Source organism: Panicum virgatum, chromosome 9N (assembly GCF_016808335.1).
Source record: "Panicum virgatum strain AP13 chromosome 9N, P.virgatum_v5, whole genome shotgun sequence".
NCBI lineage: Eukaryota > Viridiplantae > Streptophyta > Magnoliopsida > Poales > Poaceae > Panicum > Panicum virgatum.
In genome coordinates, this window is record NC_053153.1 from 82,793,899 (window position 1) to 82,813,931 (window position 20,033).

General features: G+C 45.5%; 2 protein-coding genes, 1 long non-coding RNA gene and 1 pseudogene across 3 annotated transcripts; 2 read left to right on the forward strand and 2 right to left on the reverse strand.

Annotated features, from left to right (window-relative positions):
• The first annotated feature begins 393 nt into the window (after positions 1-393).
• On the forward strand, positions 394-1,825 carry LOC120691365 (expansin-B8-like). Its single transcript, XM_039974408.1, has 2 exons — positions 394-706; positions 1,009-1,825. Exons 1-2 carry the CDS (start codon positions 517-519, stop codon positions 1,638-1,640), a joined length of 822 nt encoding a protein of 273 aa, XP_039830342.1. The 5' UTR covers positions 394-516; the 3' UTR covers positions 1,641-1,825.
• A 1,604-nt stretch (positions 1,826-3,429) lies between these two features.
• Positions 3,430-3,998, reverse strand: LOC120687742. The gene is made up of 3 exons (XR_005680822.1): positions 3,907-3,998; positions 3,659-3,832; positions 3,430-3,580 (listed from the first exon to the last, which is right to left on the reverse strand). It is a non-coding gene; the product is annotated as an uncharacterized LOC120687742 (long non-coding RNA).
• A 1,576-nt stretch (positions 3,999-5,574) lies between these two features.
• On the forward strand, positions 5,575-10,712 carry LOC120692273. Its single transcript, XM_039975541.1, has 14 exons — positions 5,575-5,899; positions 6,002-6,075; positions 6,259-6,292; positions 6,371-6,429; positions 6,634-6,748; positions 6,848-6,885; positions 7,030-7,127; positions 7,275-7,330; positions 8,099-8,408; positions 8,708-8,823; positions 9,116-9,172; positions 9,646-9,711; positions 9,833-9,907; positions 10,410-10,712. The coding sequence occupies exons 1-14, from the start codon at positions 5,882-5,884 to the stop codon at positions 10,602-10,604; spliced, it is 1,311 nt and encodes a 436-aa protein (XP_039831475.1). The 5' UTR covers positions 5,575-5,881; the 3' UTR covers positions 10,605-10,712.
• Positions 10,713-10,753: 41 nt separating this feature from the next.
• On the reverse strand, positions 10,754-14,530 carry LOC120689458 (annotated as a pseudogene).
• Positions 14,531-20,033: the final 5,503 nt, after the last annotated feature.

Genomic DNA, 20,033 nt, shown 5'->3' on the forward strand with positions numbered 1-20,033 from the left:
CGGATGGATGGATCGGACTCTCGGAGCTAGTAGCTAGAGAGATCCTGCATTCAGATGCAGAGAGCTAGCTACTATAAAAGGTACTAGCTAGTAATAAATAATGCAAAGCAGCAAGTTAAGCCCATGCTCATGCAAGCCATGTGCGCCCCACTGCATGCATGCATGCCCTACTCACTCATCCATCAATCAATAAAAGTATTTAACTATGGACAAGAAAGCTGCAGGCCAGGATCCACGCACCTTTCAGCTCAGCCAAACTCCTCTTGCTTCCTGCTGCTAGCTCCTACTGCTGCTGCTTTATTATATAATAATATGTATATATACACAAATAATTATATAGATCTGAATAAATAGCCCTGCGATAGCTCCAACTCCGACAGGCAGAGGTTGCTAGCTAGCTAGACTCCTTCCTCCCTCCCTCTCTCCGATCCAGTCCGCCGCTATAGCTACACCCATCGTCGTCGTCCATCGCCTCTGCATGCGCGCGGAGGCCTAGCTACATACTACTACCAAACAATGAGTGTGCCGCAGACGGCGATGATGGCGGCGGCCGTCTCTTCCCTGCTGCTGCTGCTCCTCCTGGCCGGCTCCGCCGTGAGCTTCAACGAGTCCTCCGACTCCGACTCGTTGATGCAGGAGCAGCAGTGGGGAAGCGCCAGGGCCACCTGGTACGGCCAGCCCAACGGCGCCGGGCCATACGACAACGGTATGCATGCATGTAGTACTATTCATTCATTCGCTCCGTTCATTCATTTAGCTGTGGCCGGTGGCAGGTGCTAATTTTATTATGAAAGAAAAGTATGGCTGGCTGATTGATAGTTGGTGGCTGGTGCTGATTTGTTACGAGAGAAATGTACTACTGGCTAGCTAGTTACTGCATTAGTTTCCTGCATGGATCTTCTTCGATCGATCTTCTTCTTTCCCAGCAATAAAATGCAATGCAGATTATTAATTAAACTAAACATGCATTATATATATAATAATAAAGGGAATTGCAATTGCACGCAGGCGGCGCTTGCGGTTTCAAGCATGTGAACCAGTACCCGTTCCTGTCCATGACCTCGTGCGGCAACCAGCCGCTGTTCCGCGACGGCAAGGGCTGCGGCTCCTGCTACAAGATCCGGTGCTCCAAGCACCCGGCCTGCTCCGGCCGCGCCGAGACGGTGGTCATCACCGACATGAACTACTACCCCGTCGCGCCCTACCACTTCGACCTCAGCGGCACCGCCTTCGGCAAGCTCGCCAAGCCCGGCCGCAACGACGACCTCCGCCGCGCCGGCATCGTCGACGTCCAGTTCGCCAGGGTGCCCTGCCACTTCCCGGGCCTCAAGGTCGGCTTCCACGTCCAGGAGGGCTCCACCCAGGTCTACCTGGCCCTGCTCGTCGAGTACGAGAACGGCGACGGCGACGTGGCGCAGCTGGACCTCAAGGAGGCCGCCGGCAAGAGCAAGACCCGCCGCTGGACGCCCATGCGCCGCTCCTGGGGATCCGTCTGGAGCCTCGACTCCAACCACCGCCTGCAGCCGCCCTTCTCCATCCGCCTGCGCAGCGACTCGGGCAACACGCTGGTGGCGCCGGACGTCATCCCCGTCAACTGGAGGCCAAACACATTCTACAGATCATTCGTCCAGTACTCGTAGCTCCTAGTTTTAATTTTGATGCATGATTCAATTATATTCATCAACGACGTCGATCGATGCATGGTCGATCCTCATCATTCAATTCAGATCAATATATATGTATGTAAGGCATGCATGTATGATGTATCTACAATATATATAGTAATACTCTGTACTAATAATATATACTGTCTGTGTTGGAATTGTCATCGATCAATTCAAGAAGCTCGATCCTGCACGAGTCTCTGTCGGGGTCGTGGATGCCATGTGCCCTCTGCAACTCTGTCTGTGTTGGAATTGGAACCTACTCCATCTAGTAGCAGACTGCACTATTTGATTTTTTTGGAAGATAAATAGACTGCACTATTTGTTCACTACCGGATTCACTGGCTTTCCTGAGTGCCGGTTACACTCGGCAAAGACCAATTTGCACTCGGCAAACTCTTTGCCGAGCAAAGCCTCCCACGGCAAAGGGATCTTTGCCGAGTGTCAGATTTCGGGCACTCGGCAAAGACTTTGCCGAGAGCCTTGGCACTCGGCAAAGCAGACACGTGGCGCCACTCTGGGCCGGCACTTTGCCGAGTGCCTAACGGCGGAAACTTTGCCGAGTGTCGGCGTCTGGCACTCGGCAAAGTGCTGGCCCAGGATGGCGCCACGTGGCCGCTTTGCCGAGTGCTGGATCCTGGCACTCGGCAAACGTTTGAAACTTTGCTGAGTGCCAGGGTTTTAGCACTCGGCAAAGTACTGTCGTGCTGTCCTGTGGAAGGCCACTTTGCCGAGTGTATTGGCTTAAGCACTCGGCAAAGTGGCCTATTTTTCTTTTTTTGCTTCTTTTTTCTCTGTTTTTTGATACAAATACAACAAATATATATATAAATGCAAGGGGCATTACAGGCAGTTATAACGACAAATATATAATTGTCAATTGCGACAATAGCATCGATACAACTAACACAAGATAATGTCCATCACATCACATAAAATGAGTCTGAAAGTACATCACATAGATAGAGTCCGAACACAAGTCCATCACATCACAAGTCCACAAGAGTACTAAGTCCATCACATCACAAGTCCAGTAGGGTACTACAAATCACTCACGGTTAGGTGGAGGGGGGGTGGCCAAGATTGCCACGGGGCCGCTGGCGAGTTCTGGTCCGGAGGAGGGTCGTTCGATGCGTTCCACGACTGATTCTGCAAATAGAAACACATAAATTGAGTAAGAATAACAAAGATATAATAATTAATATCTACAAACAAAGCATACTCACGGGAGTGTCAGAAGGTCCTGCAGGAAAGTAAGGCTGAGCTGGTAAGGCGAAGGGAGGAGGCGGCTTCGCATAGTTCATCGACGCGCCAAGTCCTTGCATCCAGGTGACCATGCTGTGCAACATAACCGACTGCTCCTCCCTCAGCTTCCGCTCCTGTTCCAGCTTGGCCTCGATCTCCATTCGGCACCTCCTCTCCTCAAACTTTGACTCCATCTCGGTCTACAAGATTTAAACCTCCATGTTACAATACGAAGCAAAGTTTCATTTTAATCAAAGAACGGCAACTAAATCTAAACTAACCTGTCTCTGGTGCACGCTGGCCACTGAAGTCTCAGACCGTGGGCGTATGGACGGGGTCGAGTCGGTGGTACTTGCCCTAAGCTGCGAGAGACTGGGCGTACTCGCTGTGTCGACCAAGCTGTTGGCGATCAAGTACCGTCCGTGCTTCTTCCCTTGTCCCACCCTCGTGATGGCTTCTCCGGAGAGTGGCGCGGTGGTCGGATCCTAAGTCTCCCCGTGGAGCGCCATTCCCACCTCCGTGTACGCATTGATGCGCGCGTGGATGTTTGGGTTTGTGTAGGCCTCTGGTGGAGCCGCCGGGTTGTAGGCCACGTCCGACGTCGCCCTGCCCATGTGAGACATGGCGTATGCCGTGAAGTCGTTGCAAGACTGGCCTGGATGAGACTCCGACTGCCAAGAAGTCAACAAGATGATTAGTAAGAATTGAAAATATAGCTTTAGAAAGAATGAAGAAATTAGTGAACTTACCCAAGTATTCTTGTACTCGCCGAGGCTAAGGCTCACTTGATGATGTGCCGGACCCGGCATCATCAAGCGGCGCTCCCGGCATAAGGCGTGCTGGCGGGCCCAATCCTCACTGATCCACTTGTCCACCATCATAGACCAGCACTCGGCCTTGTTTGCGCACTAGTTCGGAGGCACCTAAACGTAATGAAGTGCATGACTTATTGTAATATCAAATACAAGATAAATGAGTAGAGATGGCATTTATTTACCCTTAAGTATTGGTCTCGCGTGAGGAAGATGTCCCTTGCGGCTGGTTTCTTGACACTCCTCTTCTCGAACTCGACGCAGTACACAACGACGGCATGGACACGTGCCTCATAGTGCATGTCCTTCACCAGCTTGTAGCAAGCCTAGTGAGCCAGCTCGTTCGCCCGGGCCTCATAGTCTTCCTCGCACCTGTAGAAATCCTGCATATATACCCACAAGATAATTGCAATCATTATTCCAAAAATTGAAACATAATGCGATATTTCAACCATTTTAGTGTGAGGATGACTTACCCACAACTCCCCGACCACCCGCCTCGCTTTGGTGGTGAAGTTCCTTCCTTCGCGATCAGTAGCGTCCGGGCTGGCCATGTAGTGGTCCCACGTGTATGCCGGCTCCAGCACCCTGGCATGCATCACGAGCCCGGGGAAGTGCAGCCGGCACAAAAGGCCCAAGATACCATTGGGCTTCCGTTTGTGCTCACCAGGCTGCATAAAAAACCACCCCCTGCAAGAGTGTTTAAGGTAAAATTTTAGTTAGTATTGCAATTTTAAATATATATAATGCATAATAAATAAGTATTAACATACTAACTTAGGCTCTAGTGGCCGAATCATCGGGCGTCTCGCTAGAGGTATCGGACATCGCGGGAGTTGCGACGGTCCACGCAACCACACCACCCGCTCATCTCCTGCCGCCCCCTCCTCGGCCTCCTCCTCATCCTCCTCCTCGTTCCCCTCCACATGCTCCTCCTCCTCCTCGGTCCCCTGGTCCTCCACCCTCTCCTCCTCCTCCTCATCCTTCTCCTCCTCGTCCTCTACAGGAAAAGAGGTCCTCTCCCTCCTCCCCCTCGAGATACATGAATATAACTTTTCCTTTCAAAGATTTTGAAATTTCGAACCACTTATAATTTATACATAATTTCAAAGAATATTACCGAAATAAATGTCAGAATATAGTAAAATAATTAATAAAAGTATCATATGCTACCAGGGATTAACTTTTCAAATTTGAGTTGATAATAAAAAAGTTTGAATGAAAAAAAAATAAAAATAGAAATTGTTTGCCGAGTGCCATGTGGATGGCACTCGGCGAAACTGGCTTTGCCAAGTGCCGCCTACTGGAACTCGGAGAAATTTAGTCTTTGCCGAGTGCCGGCCTTGCAGCACTCGGCAAAAGCTAACGGCCGTCAGCCACCCTGACGGCCGTCGCACGGCGGACGCGCGTGCTGGGCACGTGAGCCGTCTTTGCCGAGTGCTCGCCCGCTGGCACTCGGCAAAGGCGAGCTATGCCGAGTGCCTTTCTTTGCCGATGGCCGGCACTCGGTAATGTTTTGGCATGCCATGTGCCACATCTTTGCCGAGTGCCCTTTGTCTGGCACTCGGCAAAGTGAATCTTTGCCGAGTGCCCGTGGTCTGGCACTCGACAAAACTGGAGACACTCGTCATTTGTGCGTTTTCCGGTAGTGGTTGTGCAGCAACAGCAATGTGAGCAGGAAAGAATCTTCTTTCCTGTTCCCCAAATATTTTTGGATTTCTAAATTCTGATTTGTGTCGCTGGAAACAAAAACTGTAAGGATCACTTTGATTAGGCCCAGCCCATCACAGACACAGAGCTAGTACTTTGATTAGGCCCAGCCCACTACGCTAACCCAAGCAGCAGCCAGCCAGAGGCCAGAGCCAAAGGATTCTTCTTCCTCTTCCTCCCTCTTCTTCTCCAATCGATCGATCCACCACATCGCATCGATCCCTCATCTCCAACCCCATTCCCCGCGTGATGCAGCAGCTGCTGGAGCTGCACCCAACACCATCACCCGCAGTCGCCGATCCCGACTACGGTGATGCCGCCGCCTCCTCCGCCACCTGGGTGCTCCCCTCGCGCAACGCCTCCTCCAAGTACAACTTCGTCAAGGTCAAGGTCTAGCTCGGGGAGAACGCCGACCACTACTACATCCTCTCCAGGTTCCTCCTCAGCAGGATGCTCACCGTCACAAAGGTCCAATCTTACCTTTTTTTGTTTCTTAATAACTCTTTCTATCAATTAATCCATCAGCCCCCTTTGTTTTTTAACACAACATAGTACTTGTCATACATGTAGATTCCTAATCATGTCGCCATCAAGATCGCCCTTGAGCTCAAGAAGCTGCTTGTCGACAACATCCTGCTTGATGTGTATGGACTACCACTATATCTTGCTTCTCATCACCTTTATGCCCTTCTCATTCTGCTCTGTGTGCTCTCATGGTTATGCTATGCATGTTGCACCTCCCCACCATCTATCCTGTTTTCATGCTAGCCTTCTAATAATCTTGTCGACTCATCTCTTTTCAACTCCTGGACGTCACCATTTTGTAGTTCCCAGAGTGATCTGGAGGCAAATCTATTCAAGGTTAGGCACCTTCCCGCTTCCTGGGAATGAATACCTGCTGCATGCTACTTTCTCAGCTTCTCTTCCTTTCTTCCACAGCTTATAGAGAAACGTGGATACGGGGAGGACTATATAAATCGCTATAAAATGATGACAAGGTACTCTGCTTACAAACTTACACAAAAAAAACCCTTCTGTTTCTCTATAGAAGAGTAGCAATTGATAATTAACACAATGCTTACGATTATGGTATATCCGTGCTATGCGCCTATGCCTAGTACTTAAGCAAGCTCTTCTTCTTTCTTACTTCAGCGGCATTCAAATAACATGTTTCTGTTGCGCTTATCCCTGACTGCATGCAGGTTCCATCATCAAAGAGTACCACTAGTAATACTGGTGTGTGGAACTGCCTGTACTGGAAAATCAACAATCGCTACGCAACTTGCTCAGAGGCTCAATTTTCCTAATGTTTTACAGGTTTAGTTATATTCGCCACTTCGTCACTCATGTCTCATATGCTTTGCTTCACTACCCTTGTTCATCTTGACTACCATTTTTACTGACTATAACATGCAGACAGACATGGTGTATGAGCTGCTGCGTACATCAACGGAGTAAGTTGCATCTTCTTTTTTTTTTGGTCGTTTAAGAAACAATTGCCATTATCTAATTTCTGCACTGCCCTTGGTTCCTCCTCCTTCCAAAGATTTGTGGATCATTCGTGATTTGAATTTGGACATATAAATTAACACATGCAGTGCACCACTTACTTCTATTCCTGTTTGGGCTCGTGATTTTAATTCTCCCGAAGAGCTTATCACTGAATTCTGCAGAGAATGCAGAGTTGTATGCAAAGGTATGCAGTGTTTTGTTGCAGAAAAGGTACTCTGTTCTGCAAATATTATTGACATTTTATCTGGACAAAATTAGCTATAATCACTCCATTGATTTCTCTTGGTTACCTTATACCTTTGGCCCTGTACTTCATACTACCTTTTGCAAGGTTTGGCTGGCGATTTGAAGAAGGCCATGAAAGATGCGAAGCCAATTATTATTGAGGTACACAGCCTTGTGTCAGGATAAATTTCAATATTGCACTCATGTGTTTCTCCAACCTACCACGCAAAAGACCACACTACCATACTATGATCTCTTGTACCTTTCTCCTTGATCTTTGTTGTCATCAGCGTTTCATGGATGCAAGCATGGATGGATAGAGGACGCAAGACACACACAAACTATCTTGTTTTTTCCTGATTTTTTTTGACATGGTTATGCATTAAAAAACTGTGTACATGAGAGCATGATTACCAAGAAATAATATCTAGAAAAGAGAATTATGTATGTTTATATCAGTATGGAGGATTAGATACATGGTTGTGCTAGGTAGATTAAAGCATTGTCCTACATACGTCTTGTTCTGTGAGTGAATTCTCCTGTGCATATGACTATTTGTACACATGGCAGTCACATTTAATTCCTTGTTGCGATGGCAGGACCATGTTGCCACCTAAATTTGTTTCTTTTGGATGGAGGTAAATCTAAACCAGACACCTCCAAGCACTTGATGTGTTTAATGCATTTACAAGTCTGGTGGGATGTTGTGTGCTTCATAGGTCCTGTGTGCATACTAATGTTTTGTCTTTTACGACCTGGTGTTTCCATTTGTTTGGCTGCAGGTATTGCCTGTCTAGTAAATTGTAAATTTAATTTCTAAAAAGCATTGATGTGTTCAACCCATATGATTGATTTATAATGTACACCTGTTAATATGGTGCCATATGTATAGATAAATCATATCTTATATTAGATTGTATCTCACTGCAGGGAATACATTTGGATCCTAGCATTTATCTTATGGATGAGGAAAAGAGAGATGATAATTCCAGGATGGGGAAAATGATACCGGATTCTGAAAATTCAGGCATTTCTGTAGAAAGGAAGACAGAACATCAATCCAAAAACGGACTGGCGGAGAACAGAATAAGTCCCACAAAGGAAAATGAAAATTTTGTCAAAAGCAAGGACTGCACACTGGAGGAAGGTAGAATCAGTGAAGAGCTATCTTACGCTGAGAGCCATGAAACTGTTACTCATGATTCTGCACATTCTCAAGAAAAAATTTCCAAAGACGAAAGTAAGAGAAAAGGAAAGTTACATTAATTTTATGTGGTCAATATGTCTTTACTTAACAACCAACAAGTTTGAAGCACACTTGAGTGCTCAAGTATCCATATTCAGACGAGCATAAGACGAGCGTAATCTTTCTTTGAAGTGTGGGCGCATGCCAAATAGGACAATCGAAATAAGGAAGCAAAGAACAAAATCTTAAGTACCTCCCAAGTTTTTAGAGTACTATACTATGCTAGGTGCCAGGTGACTTTGTGAATTTTGCTGTTGTACTCAGAAGAAACCACTGTTATCTATGCATTGTAGGTGATGGGCACAACGATTTGGGCCAACCAAAGAATAACACTGCTAAGAAAGACAAACCTGCCGCTGAATCGATAGTTGTTCCGATTGTGCCGAGGATGTCTGATTTTGATCACAAGGTCTGTTCTCTCATGGGTTTAACTTGCTTTTGGTTTCTACTGTCTCTGAAATACCAGTTGTATTGAATACATAAGAGGACTAAGAACCGCCCACGCAAATGATTAAAGCTTATTGTCACCGACCTCCTTTGGAAGCTGCCAATGCAAAAACCCACTGGCTAGACCTACCTGTTGAATGAGGGCTACTGATATGTGGGCCACATTTGTCATGGACCACTTCTACACTCTAGTTACATGGATTATTGATTCATGTTTTATCTCCTATTCTGATTTGCTTTGTTGCTGTGTTCAGGCATTGTTAGAGGAATGGGTAGCCACTAGAGCTTTCAGAGATAATTGCCTTCCTCAGGTATCTATGCCTCTGTGGAAGCTTTGGTACACATAGAATTGACAAACTGTTATTTCTTTGAACTTTTGGTGCAGCCTGTATGCTGAAAACAAATTGTACTTGACATAAAATGATAGTTGTTTTTCATGGGAGGAAATGTTGCATGGTGAATGGTGATACTTGCCTGACAGCTAATATCATACAACTATTCTGGCAGTGGTTATTTGTCTGCAATGCTTGTATGAAGTCTTAGTCACCTAGCTTAGTCATAGAGGGGTACTCCATGGAAGGTACTCCACGATGGGTGTCCACCTGTCTCGCAAGGTTGCACCTTGAAGCTGTATGAGTCCTCCTATGGGGATAACTGTATGTGACAATAGGTTGATGCGTGATACAATTATTCCTAATAAGTGGTGCATTTGTTGACCTACCTTCATGTTTGTTACCCCATGCGAGTAGTATCTGACTGTTATGCTATTTCTGATGTCACTCAGGATCATCGAAAACTTATAAACAACCTTAAGCTTATTCAGGACTACCTTTGTTCTTTTGAGTCACAGGTAAGTTTTCCTTGATCAACAGGGTAGTATATTTTCGATTGTTGTGTTATCATCTGATGTATTTTGTCCGATGTTAGAGTGTGTATTTCTGAGCTTTTTTATATAAAAAAATCTTACTCAGGGATTGACCATTGTCGATATCTCAGCAAATTCTTTTCCTCAAATGTTGGATTGGCTTCACAGTTATCTTCTCCAGGTAGCTAAAAATAACAAACGTTATCTGCTTTACTTTCTTGCTAGCCATTGTCCCATTTTTCTCCCCTTAGTTACTTCATGCTAATGTCTTTTGCTTGTAATGTTTCTGGGAGAAAGTCCAGCTCCTTCATATTTGTGTAATGCAACATACTCCCCCCAGTCACAAATAAGTGGCATTTTTGGGCGTGTCTCCAAAATACAATTTTGAGTCTTCGACTACTATTATGAAACCACTTTCTGATACAAATCCACTCACGCCATTTTTAAATATCCGAACTCAACTCATAGGAAGACTTTATAATTTAGGTTTTAGAATAGTTGACTTTGGATAACCAAAGAACATCACTTATCTGTGAGATTGGAGGTGGTATCTTGCTAGAAATATTCCATTCTTATGAAATTGCCAAATGAAAAATGATGTATCTTAGGATTTGCATATACAAAAGTTGATGTATAGTGGTCAGTCATTATTTCTCTTTTTGGCACCTGATTTCCATTGGCAGTGTATCGAGCGGGGTCTTTTGGCTGCGTGTTCAGAAAGCTGCAATCATGGGGCAATTGATCGCCTGTTTCCCGAGGCATTTTATTCAAACTTATCCGGTTGTCTTAATCTATTGTGCTGCCAAGGACGAATCGCTGCAGTGGCAATGTGCACTGGTATTCAATCCACATCTGTGTTCGTATTAGACGACATATAAAATTCGAAACTTGGTGACTGTTATTTAGGTATCTGGTGAGCACAGTGATTAATTGTGTTATTCATCTTGTGCACAATATGTAATGTTGACGACATGTGTTTGTAACAAGCAATGCAATGCAACAGAGAAGAACATGCGGCAGTACTCGATCAGGTGCTGCTACTAGCTGTGTCTAGATCGAGCTTCATCCGTTGCAAGAAGCTCTTGCCCTCCAGCTTGGCGGAGAAGAGCCTCATGAAGCTCTGGTGGTCCAGCGTCTTGTACATGGGCACCTCCGGCTCCTGCTGGTCTGTCACTGTGAGACGAGGGCCAATGGTGGCATGGTTGCTCGGCGAGTGGAATGCTGCAACGGACAGGCTCGCGCTCTCCGCGCTGACCACGGCACGGTGCTCTATGCTCCGGTACCTTCCGTTGGTGAAGATCTGCGCGCTTCTTGCATTCACATCATAAGTAAATCCATCAACAAACATCTAGTATACTCCTTGAGATACCTAGCTAGCTAGCTCAAGGAATTGAAGAATGAGATAGCTACTACCTGAAGAATGTCTCCAACGTTGACAACAAAAGCGCCCTGGAGAGGCCGCACGGGAACCCAGCTGCCATCTTGGCGCTTTATCTGCAGACCTTGGACCTGGTTGACTTGCAGGAGCAGGGTGTGGAGATCACCGTCCGAGTGTGGCGAGAGGCCCACAACCTTGTCCGCCTCGGTGCAGGGAGGATAGTAGTTGATCCTCACCGACTGCATTCCGCCGCCGCCACATTTGCTAGAAATCACCTCCGGTGGCAGCCCAAGGTTGTTGGACATGATACCCAGAAGGCGATCCGCTACAGTCTTCACAGCAGCCGAATACGTGTCTAGTGTCGACCTGTATATATATGTGATATATATATGTATATATATGTGATATATATATGTATATATATGTATATATATATGTATGTATATACATATATGCGTATATATATATTTATAAACACATATATATACTCCCTCCATCAACCTATCCAAGGCCCATTAGAAAATCTTAAAAATCCAAATATGCAAGGCCTATTCTGGTTTTTCCTCAGAATTCGGGAATTGGTGCGGCAGGAATTCATCTCATGCATGCCTCGGGAGTGAAAGTACATGCAGAGAGTAATTGAATCCGCAATAAACGCCGGTTGTTTTTTACCCAAGAAAAACTAATGACGGGAGTGCTTCCCTTGGTCTTTGAGCCAAGCAAAAATAGACCTTGCATAGCTGAATAATGGAGGGAGTACATAGTAACAATAATAGATGAACATACATATACCTCAAGGTATCGGGCTTGTCAGGCCAGAATCTCATGCTTCGGTGCTCCGGCGCAAGGTTCTAAATAGCGGGCCAAGGGGTTTAGCGGCTGGACTCTGAAAACAGCTAATAGCGGGTTAAATGAGGCTATAGTGGGATATAGCGGCTAAATTACACGTGAGTTCAAATAGCGGCACCATGCATAAATAGCTATAGCGGTCTATAGCGGAAGCTATAGCGGGAGATTTAAAACTTTGCTCCGGAGGCTGCGTATTCAGGTAGAGGATGTCAGCCCAGTCCAGTTTTTGATCCTCCGACACCACGAACAGCTGACCGTAACCCTCCAGCTGGCCTCGTTCCTGAGCAAACTGCTGCTTCATCTCTGCAGGCAACTCAAAGAATGCTTCAATGTTGGCCTTCATCCCCTCGATGACGTCATCCGGAACTCCGTGGTTTATGAGCTGCACGCATAGCAGACAGCGCCAGATGGAGCATCTTGCATTGATCTTGTTTAGTTCAGGTCTTGAGGAAAGAGATGCAGCTAGCTAGCTAGCAGTACCAGCAGGCAGGCAGAGCCATCAGACAGACCTGGAAGAAGCCCCACTTTGGCAGGCCGCGTGGAGGCGAGCAGATTCACCGCGACAAGCCTCCTCCTCCGGCTCCGGGTGAAGCTCAAGCAGCAGCCTCTCAAAGTCAATGATGGGTATCGCGGTGAACTCGCCGTCGCTGGCCTAGCAACTGCAGCAATCAGGCAAATCCAACTGTCAACCGACTCCAAGGAGGGATCAGAGCCGTTATCCGAAAGGCGGCGGCCACATGGCGGCAACCCCAAGCCGGCCGGCCTAGGTGAGGCCGGCCGGCCCCACATGGAGGCCTCTCATGCTAAGGTTTGGCGTGGAAGTTAAGCGCAATGAGATTACTTGCTTCCAACCGACGCTACCTGCAGTAACCGCCAGAACCGACCTTGAGAAGGCTATAAAAGGAGGCACCATCCATCACTTCAACACACACCATTGGAGCTCTTCTCTTCCACTTGTACTTTCTAGAGTAGGTTAGTAGCTTGGGAGTTAGAGTCGAGTCGAGCTTGCTCGGGATTCCGGAGTCGTCGGAAGTCTGGTATAGCTCTTGTATCTTTCTTTTGACTTTATTAATATAAGTTACCTTCTTTACTCTTCTGAATCAGCTTTATTTTTCGTAGTCTTTTATTTACTCAAGTCTGAGTTTCAGCTTGAGCACGGAAGTTTCCCTTTAGCTTAGGCTAAGTTATCTCTCTTAGTGATCGGGAATTTATCTTACCGGTTTTCTCGCCCGGACTAGATGTTGGCGCTCCTTAAGTAGCCATTTTATCCCCTGTTTAACTTTGATAATGGCATGAATTTAATATCAAAATCACTAACCATCCTAACCTCGGCCCAATTATTGGTCGTTTTCACATTTGCACATATATTTTGGAGGCACTTCGTTTTTGCAGGTTTTTGGCCAATTTTGGAGCATGAAATGGCGAGGCCCTTGATCGCGCGAAAAGACGAAGGCCAAAGCCCAAATAAAGAACCAAAGGCCATGATGACTAGAAGCCCGTTCATGTGCATCCACCCTCCAATGAAGCCCAAAGGACAATCCCACAAGATGAGATCAAGATACTTCGGGGCTAAGCAAAGCAAATAGAGATTTAAGGAAGGATTCTCCGTCCTATCCTTTCCCTCGAAGATATCTCGAAGATAACGACGTCCAATGGGGTGCAATCGTGAAAGGGATAAACTCCAGAAGACTCCAGAAGACTTGGGGAGAAAAGAGACCGCAAGGCGGCGAAGGATTGGGCTAGGCCGGCCGGCCTGGGCCCATTAAGCCGGCCGGCCTAGGGCCTTTCCAGGGCGCCTCGGCCTCCCCTTCGACCTAGGGTTTCTTGGGGCTATTTAAAGCCCCCTCCCCGAGGCTCATGCATCAAGTCATTCGGGAGACGACGCCAAGGAGCAAAGAAGATAGAGAAACACCTTTCGGAGAGCCGAGGGTCGTTCTAGTTGTCTAGGGGCTTCCCTAGCCGACGTGGGAACCTTGCAAGGAAGACCACGTCGGAGTTCTGGAGTTAGGATAATCAAGATCAAGGTAGGGCCCCGGTTGTGATCTTGTGATGTACCATCATTCATGGTGAAGTTACTTGTGTTTCCGAATCTTTAGCGACCATGTTCTCTCTTTCGATTTCGTTCTTTTCTTGGGGTTTGCTTCATCCTAGATCTATTATCGAGATAGATCGCTTTGCATGATCTTCTAGTCGTGGTGGCTAGAGGTTCATGGCGGAACTACCAAAGGGGGTTCAACTTGTTTATCATGCTTCGGGGTACGTTAGTCCAAAAGGGGGCGTCGTGATAGGGCGTTGCTTTAGTAGACGGGTTATCGAAGGATTGGATTGGAGATTCTGGTTTAAAGATGCTTTTCATTGAGACTCACATCTATCTTGCTTCACTACATCTAGCTTTGAACTACAACATGTGCATGATCTAGGTGATCTAGATTGGTTATCTCCAACTTTCTCTTGCTACCTTCGGTGTTTGCCGCTTTTAGTAGATTAGATTCGTTTTACACCATCTCAACACAAAGGATTCTCTATGTTAGTAGATTGTTTCTTGTATCTTTGGTTCCGTGGATTGATAAACCTTGGGGGAATACTCTAAGGGAAAAGCTACACGATCCGTGCGTTTGCGGTATACAAATTGGGGCGCTAAGGAGCGTCAACAAGCTTTTCTGGCGCCGTTGCCGGGGAACCATCAATTTAAGATCAAATCTTACTTGCACTCGTAAATATTTCTTTTTCTTGATTTTTCTTTTTGACCTTTTTGTAGATCTCTTATTTTTTGTGCTAACTAAAAAAACTAAAAAAAACAGATCTATTCCACGAAAATCAATCTAATCTAGATTTTTCTTTATTTTTCTTTTTTTTAGATCTTGTATATTCATCTTTTAGATCTCGTATATATTTTTCTTTTTCTTTTCACTAACCCCTAACAGGAGATGGACGGGAGCCTCTCCAACAAACCCGAAAATTTTATGGATGATCCAGAAAAACTTTACAGGCAAAGGAGACGCGAAGCACGATCAAGAAAGTTGGAACTAGTAGATCCAAAAGTCGAAGCCGACGGTTCATCGTCTTTACCTCAAGCAACTCCACCAACAAGTCCAAGGGAGGCGCCACTTCACCAAGGGATGGCGCTACCGGAGCTGGAGTGTACGATCGGAGAGCTATGCACTCCGGACATTCGGGACTTGCCGATTCAAAACCTCGACAACATCGGAGTTCCGTTCGAGATCAAGACTTCAATCATAAGGATGGTGCAAAGCTCGCCCTTCACTAGAAAAGAAGATGCTAACCTTCATCTTCAAGCGTTCCTCAAACTATGCCGCACCTTCGATATGCAATCGCTAATGAAGCTCCTGAGAAGAAGAGGGACCTGGATGTCCTACCATCCCGTGTTCTATTGGATCTCTTATGTTCGAAAGTGCACTTTGTGATCTCGGCGCAAGTGTGAGCGTCATGCCAAAGAACGTGTTCGAGAAGCTACGCTTACCGGAGCCGGAGCCCACCGCCATGTGCCTAGAGTTAGCGGACAATTCCGTTCGCTATCCTTTGGGAATCGCCGAAGACGTGCCCGTGAAGATTGGAGAACACTTAGTCCTCGTTGACTTTAAGATTCTCGATATGGGAGAAGGGAGCATGGCGCCTCTCATACTTGGGAGGCCTTTCCTCAAGACCACAAGGGCGAACATCGACGTTGGCAAGGGAGAGATCAAGTTCGACATCAATGGCACCACAAGCGAGTTCTAGTTTCGTCCACGCCTCGAGGTATGCAACATGATCAATGTCAAACATGTTCCACCTCACCGCCGTGTCACAGAGGAGAAGCCGAAGAGAGAGGAGGAGCCAAACAAGAAGCAAGCGAAGAAGGAGAAAGAAGTCATCGCGCCCATCGCGACAAAGAAGATCGCTGCACCCGTCAAGATAAAAGCTAGAAGCCCGCCTGTGAAGACCAAAAAGACGACTAAGCCGGAGGACAAACCCGCACCAAGGGTTGTGCGGAAGTGGGTACCCAAGACTGCAGCACCATCACCGAGCGTTGGTCTGAAGTGAAGAAGAAGAAAGTCTAGCTATAGACTATAAACGAAGCACTTTGCGGGAGGCAACCCGTTCGTCGAGTCAAGAATAAAGCTGCCGGGAGTTCAACCCGTTCGTCGAGTCAAGAATAAAGCTGCCGGGAGTTCAACCCGTTCGTCGAGTCAAGAACAAGCTGCCGGGAGGACAACCCGCGAGAGGTTTGGGTAAGTGAGTCGTGAATTTTGCTACGCAAGAACATGATAAACTTTTGAACAATTGGTCGTTCGATCAAACAATTTGATTTGGATTTTATTCGCTCGGTCATTTCGATTTTGTTTCTTATTTTAAACCAATGACATGAGCCATCCTATGATTTATTTGCCTCTTCTTGAGAAAGCCACATCCAAACTTCCATACCTATTTTTGGTGACCGTTCTCTCCATGATGGCCAGACCAAGTTGAGATAAAAAGACACGAGTAGAGCCGTGCTTTGTTTATATTATTTAAATTCTTGATGCGTAGGTTCGCGCAAACATAAAGAGAATTTTCAGTTTCATTACCATAGGACTAGAATTTTCCTAACTTTAGTTGTTCCCTTTTTCAAAATTTCTCTTTTATTTTGGCAAAATTAGAACCTAAACCCAAGACCCACGGTTGAATTCGAGATTGTTCGCTATCAATACATGAAAGAGAACGGTTCCGGTGCAACCAAAATTAATGTAGTCGGAAAATATTTTTTGACTTACAAATGTAAAGATGTTTTGATTCCCCTCTGATTATTTATTTAAGCTCATTGCATGCTTCGAGTTAATTCTGAAATTTCGAAGTTAGAGAAGGATTCAATATCTAAGCATGATTTGGAGAAGGTTTATGTGCTTGATTAACATCTATTGATCAAAGTGAGTTCACGAGAAGAAATTGTGCTCTCTACCTACCACCACATGCAAATAATCCAAAGAAGGGAGCAGCCATGCATGGGAAGGACATGAAATTTTCAGCAAAGATGGCACCATGTGATGAATGATGAAGATTGGGACAAGGTGAATGACACAAAGTGAAGAAGTAATATTGCAAGTGGACAACAAGGACAAGGAAGGAGTGGTGCACGGGTTTTGGATGGTGCAAAGTATAAAAGATGTACTGGACAGAGGCAAGGAATCGCACCAGGAAGTCACCAGAGAAAGATGAAGTCGAGGAGGGCCAGGAACACCCTAGGCCGGCCGGCCGGCCTGGCCTCTTTTTATGCCCTCTGGTGCTCCCCTTTCACAGGTATGCTCCTCACACAATTCCTTATTCGTGTTCTTCAAGTTCATCACCCAGAAACTTAAGGTAGAGCTCTGAAAAAAATTCGTCCACCAAAATCAACTCCAAAAATCTCTGAAAATTCACCACAAATCCTAGTTTGCCCCACTCTTCGATATATTATTCTCCCATCGGTAAAAAAAACCCCGGTGTGTTTTTTTTGAGTGTGTGCAGCAAAGAGTCACCATGGTGGCTTCATGAAGTTCGTCACCGGGAGAAGAAGGACGCATTCATCAACATCCGACGCATCGGCAAGTTCTTCGCGGAGGCACTCGGTCGCCGAGTCTCCGCGGGGCATGGAGGTAGACAACCCCGCACCGAGGAGCGACATGTTACTCCTTGGTGGGATGAGAGACCCAAGAAGTTCCTCCATGAGATTCACCGAAGGCGCACCACCTCCAACAAGGTCATCCGCACCACTGCCATACAAGCCTAAGAAATCCGAATACGGGCTTACCATCTTGTCAAAGGAAGAAGAAGAAAGGCTCAAGTTCATGAAGGGAAGGCTGCGAGCAAACTATGATTTCGATGATGAAGCATTGGAGAAGTTGGGATTCCATCATGACATCCACAAGCTCTTGGAGAACATCGGTTGGAAGCTATTTTCCGACGGTGTTACGGTAGACATGGAAGAAGAAGTGGCTTTGGAGATGTTCATGACACTAAAGAAAATAACGGAGGTGGTGGATGATGAAGAAGTGCCATGTCTGAAATTTCGGCTCAAGAATGAAGAAAAAGTCATCACTTATGGAGCAATAGGGAGTTTGCTCGGGTTCAAAAGCAATGCAAGTGAAATGGTGGAAGTCGAAGATGGAGAGCTCGATGAGTTTTGGATGAAGATAGTAAAAGATGTCAATCGCCAAAGGAAGAGCATAAGTAATGTGATCCTCCAAATATTTCACTCTTGGGTGAGAAAAAGAATTCTCGGGAGGATGAGAGAATCAAAGGTCACTGACCAAGAATTGAATTGGATGTATGCAGCATTGGTGAAAAAGCAAGTGATTGATCCCACCTACATCATGGTTGATAGATGGGTTTGTGAAGCATCATCCGGCACGGGAGAAGTTGGTTCGGGGTATTATCTCACACTAATAGCCCGAGCCATGAATCCGGAGTTAGGGGTGATCCTAAAATATTATGTCCCGGGAAGGGATATGGGGATTGAACATTTGAGGCAAGGCTATTATATCGGAGGGGATGAAAAGAAGGGATTCATTATTTTCAAGACGGATATTGTGACACTTCAGGTGTCAGTACATTTAAATACAATCAATGTACCTTAGTTAAACTAAAAAGAAAAATTTGGGAAATTAATTCAAAGAGAAAGGGTCAAATAAAAGACAAATCATACAAAAGAAATTAAAGGAGAAAGAAAAAGGAGTGAAAAGCTACTCAAAATTTAATTCAAAAATGTGCACAAAATTTTAGTTGGCTCATGAGAGGTACTTCAATTGACATGTGCTCAATTGAAATTCAGCCAAAATCAAGTCAAAAACTAATTAAAACTAAAGTCCTTTTTTTGCAAATTTGCAAATGGACAAATAATTCAAAATGTGAGTTTCAAATGAAAATTTGCATAACATGAAAGTTGTAGATCTTGAAAAGCTATGCAAAATTGGTATTCAACACTTTTTCTTTTGAGCCCTCTAAATAGGATATATTATTAGATTACCGAGAGGTCCCTGGAATTTTCAGAAATCGCAAAAGAGCCCCTATCTCTATCTCTCTCTCTCGGCTGGCTCTGTTTCGCCCGCCGCCCGCCGTACGCCGCCGGTGGACTTCGTCCGCCGCGCGCCCGCGGCCAAATGGACCCGGGAAGTCTCCCAGCGCCACCTGGCCCGCCTCTTGGCACCTCCTCACGCGCACACGCGTCCCAGACGCCTCCCCGAGCCGCCACGACACCCCCGCCAGGCGCAGCGCCGCTGCCTCCTCCGCCCGCTCGCCGTCGAGTCGCCCAGGGCCAAATCGACCGCCCCCAGTCGCTACATCCCTCGCCCAGGAGCTCCTTGGCATTCTTTTTTTCGTTCAAGGGTGTTTCTGCAAGTATTCCAATGTATACCAGTGAACTTCTAAAATGCGAAACAAATCACAGGAAAATTGGAAAAATGTAAACTCAACTGATCTGGAATCCTTGTAACAAAATCTACAAATTTTGTAATAGTCACATCTGCAGAAACTCAACCGAACTTAATCTGGGAAAAAGAATAAGAAAACCACCTTATGCATGTTCATGAAGTTCTACACAGCAAGTGACCTTGATTTTTGGATATGTTATCACTAATGGAATATTAAGACCACAGTAAAAATATGACACCCAACCAAAATAGTTATCATATTGGAACAATCAAGATTCTCTAATCTGTTGTTAGCATTGTCGATTTTATACTGGAAAATATACACATGAACTTGCTCTAGAATTTTTACTGCATACATGAATAAATGAAATATTGTTAGTACATAAATTTCAGGTTTATTAGAGTTCATTTGCTATATACCATGATTTATGCTTGTTTAATCAACTTAATTCTTCATATATAGTTCTTATGCTCAGAAAAATCTATATTTATTTATTATGTCTCTTTTTAACTCTGTGTTCCTGTCTAAAAATTTTGAGCTGCAGTTACTGAGTTTTGCTTTGGTGAATAATCATGCTTAGCATCTTAGGGCTAGATTTACTATTTTTGTTCTGAGTAATCCACACCATAACTGATCTTGATTTTTGTACATGATCTTATTTAGAGTATGTTATATCTATAATAAAAATTTCATATGC

Excerpts from the sequence above, each read along its gene's own strand:
- LOC120691365 (XM_039974408.1), top strand. The coding sequence starts at position 517 with ATGAGTGTGCCGCAGACGGCGATGATGGCGGCGGCCGTCTCTTCCCTG. Across the intron at positions 707-1,008 it reads CGCCGGGCCATACGACAACG|GCGGCGCTTGCGGTTTCAAG; the intron begins GTATGCATGCAT and ends AATTGCACGCAG.
- LOC120692273 (XM_039975541.1), top strand. Across the intron at positions 8,409-8,707 it reads AAAAATTTCCAAAGACGAAA|GTGATGGGCACAACGATTTG; the intron begins GTAAGAGAAAAG and ends TATGCATTGTAG. Across the intron at positions 9,173-9,645 it reads GAGATAATTGCCTTCCTCAG|GATCATCGAAAACTTATAAA; the intron begins GTATCTATGCCT and ends GATGTCACTCAG.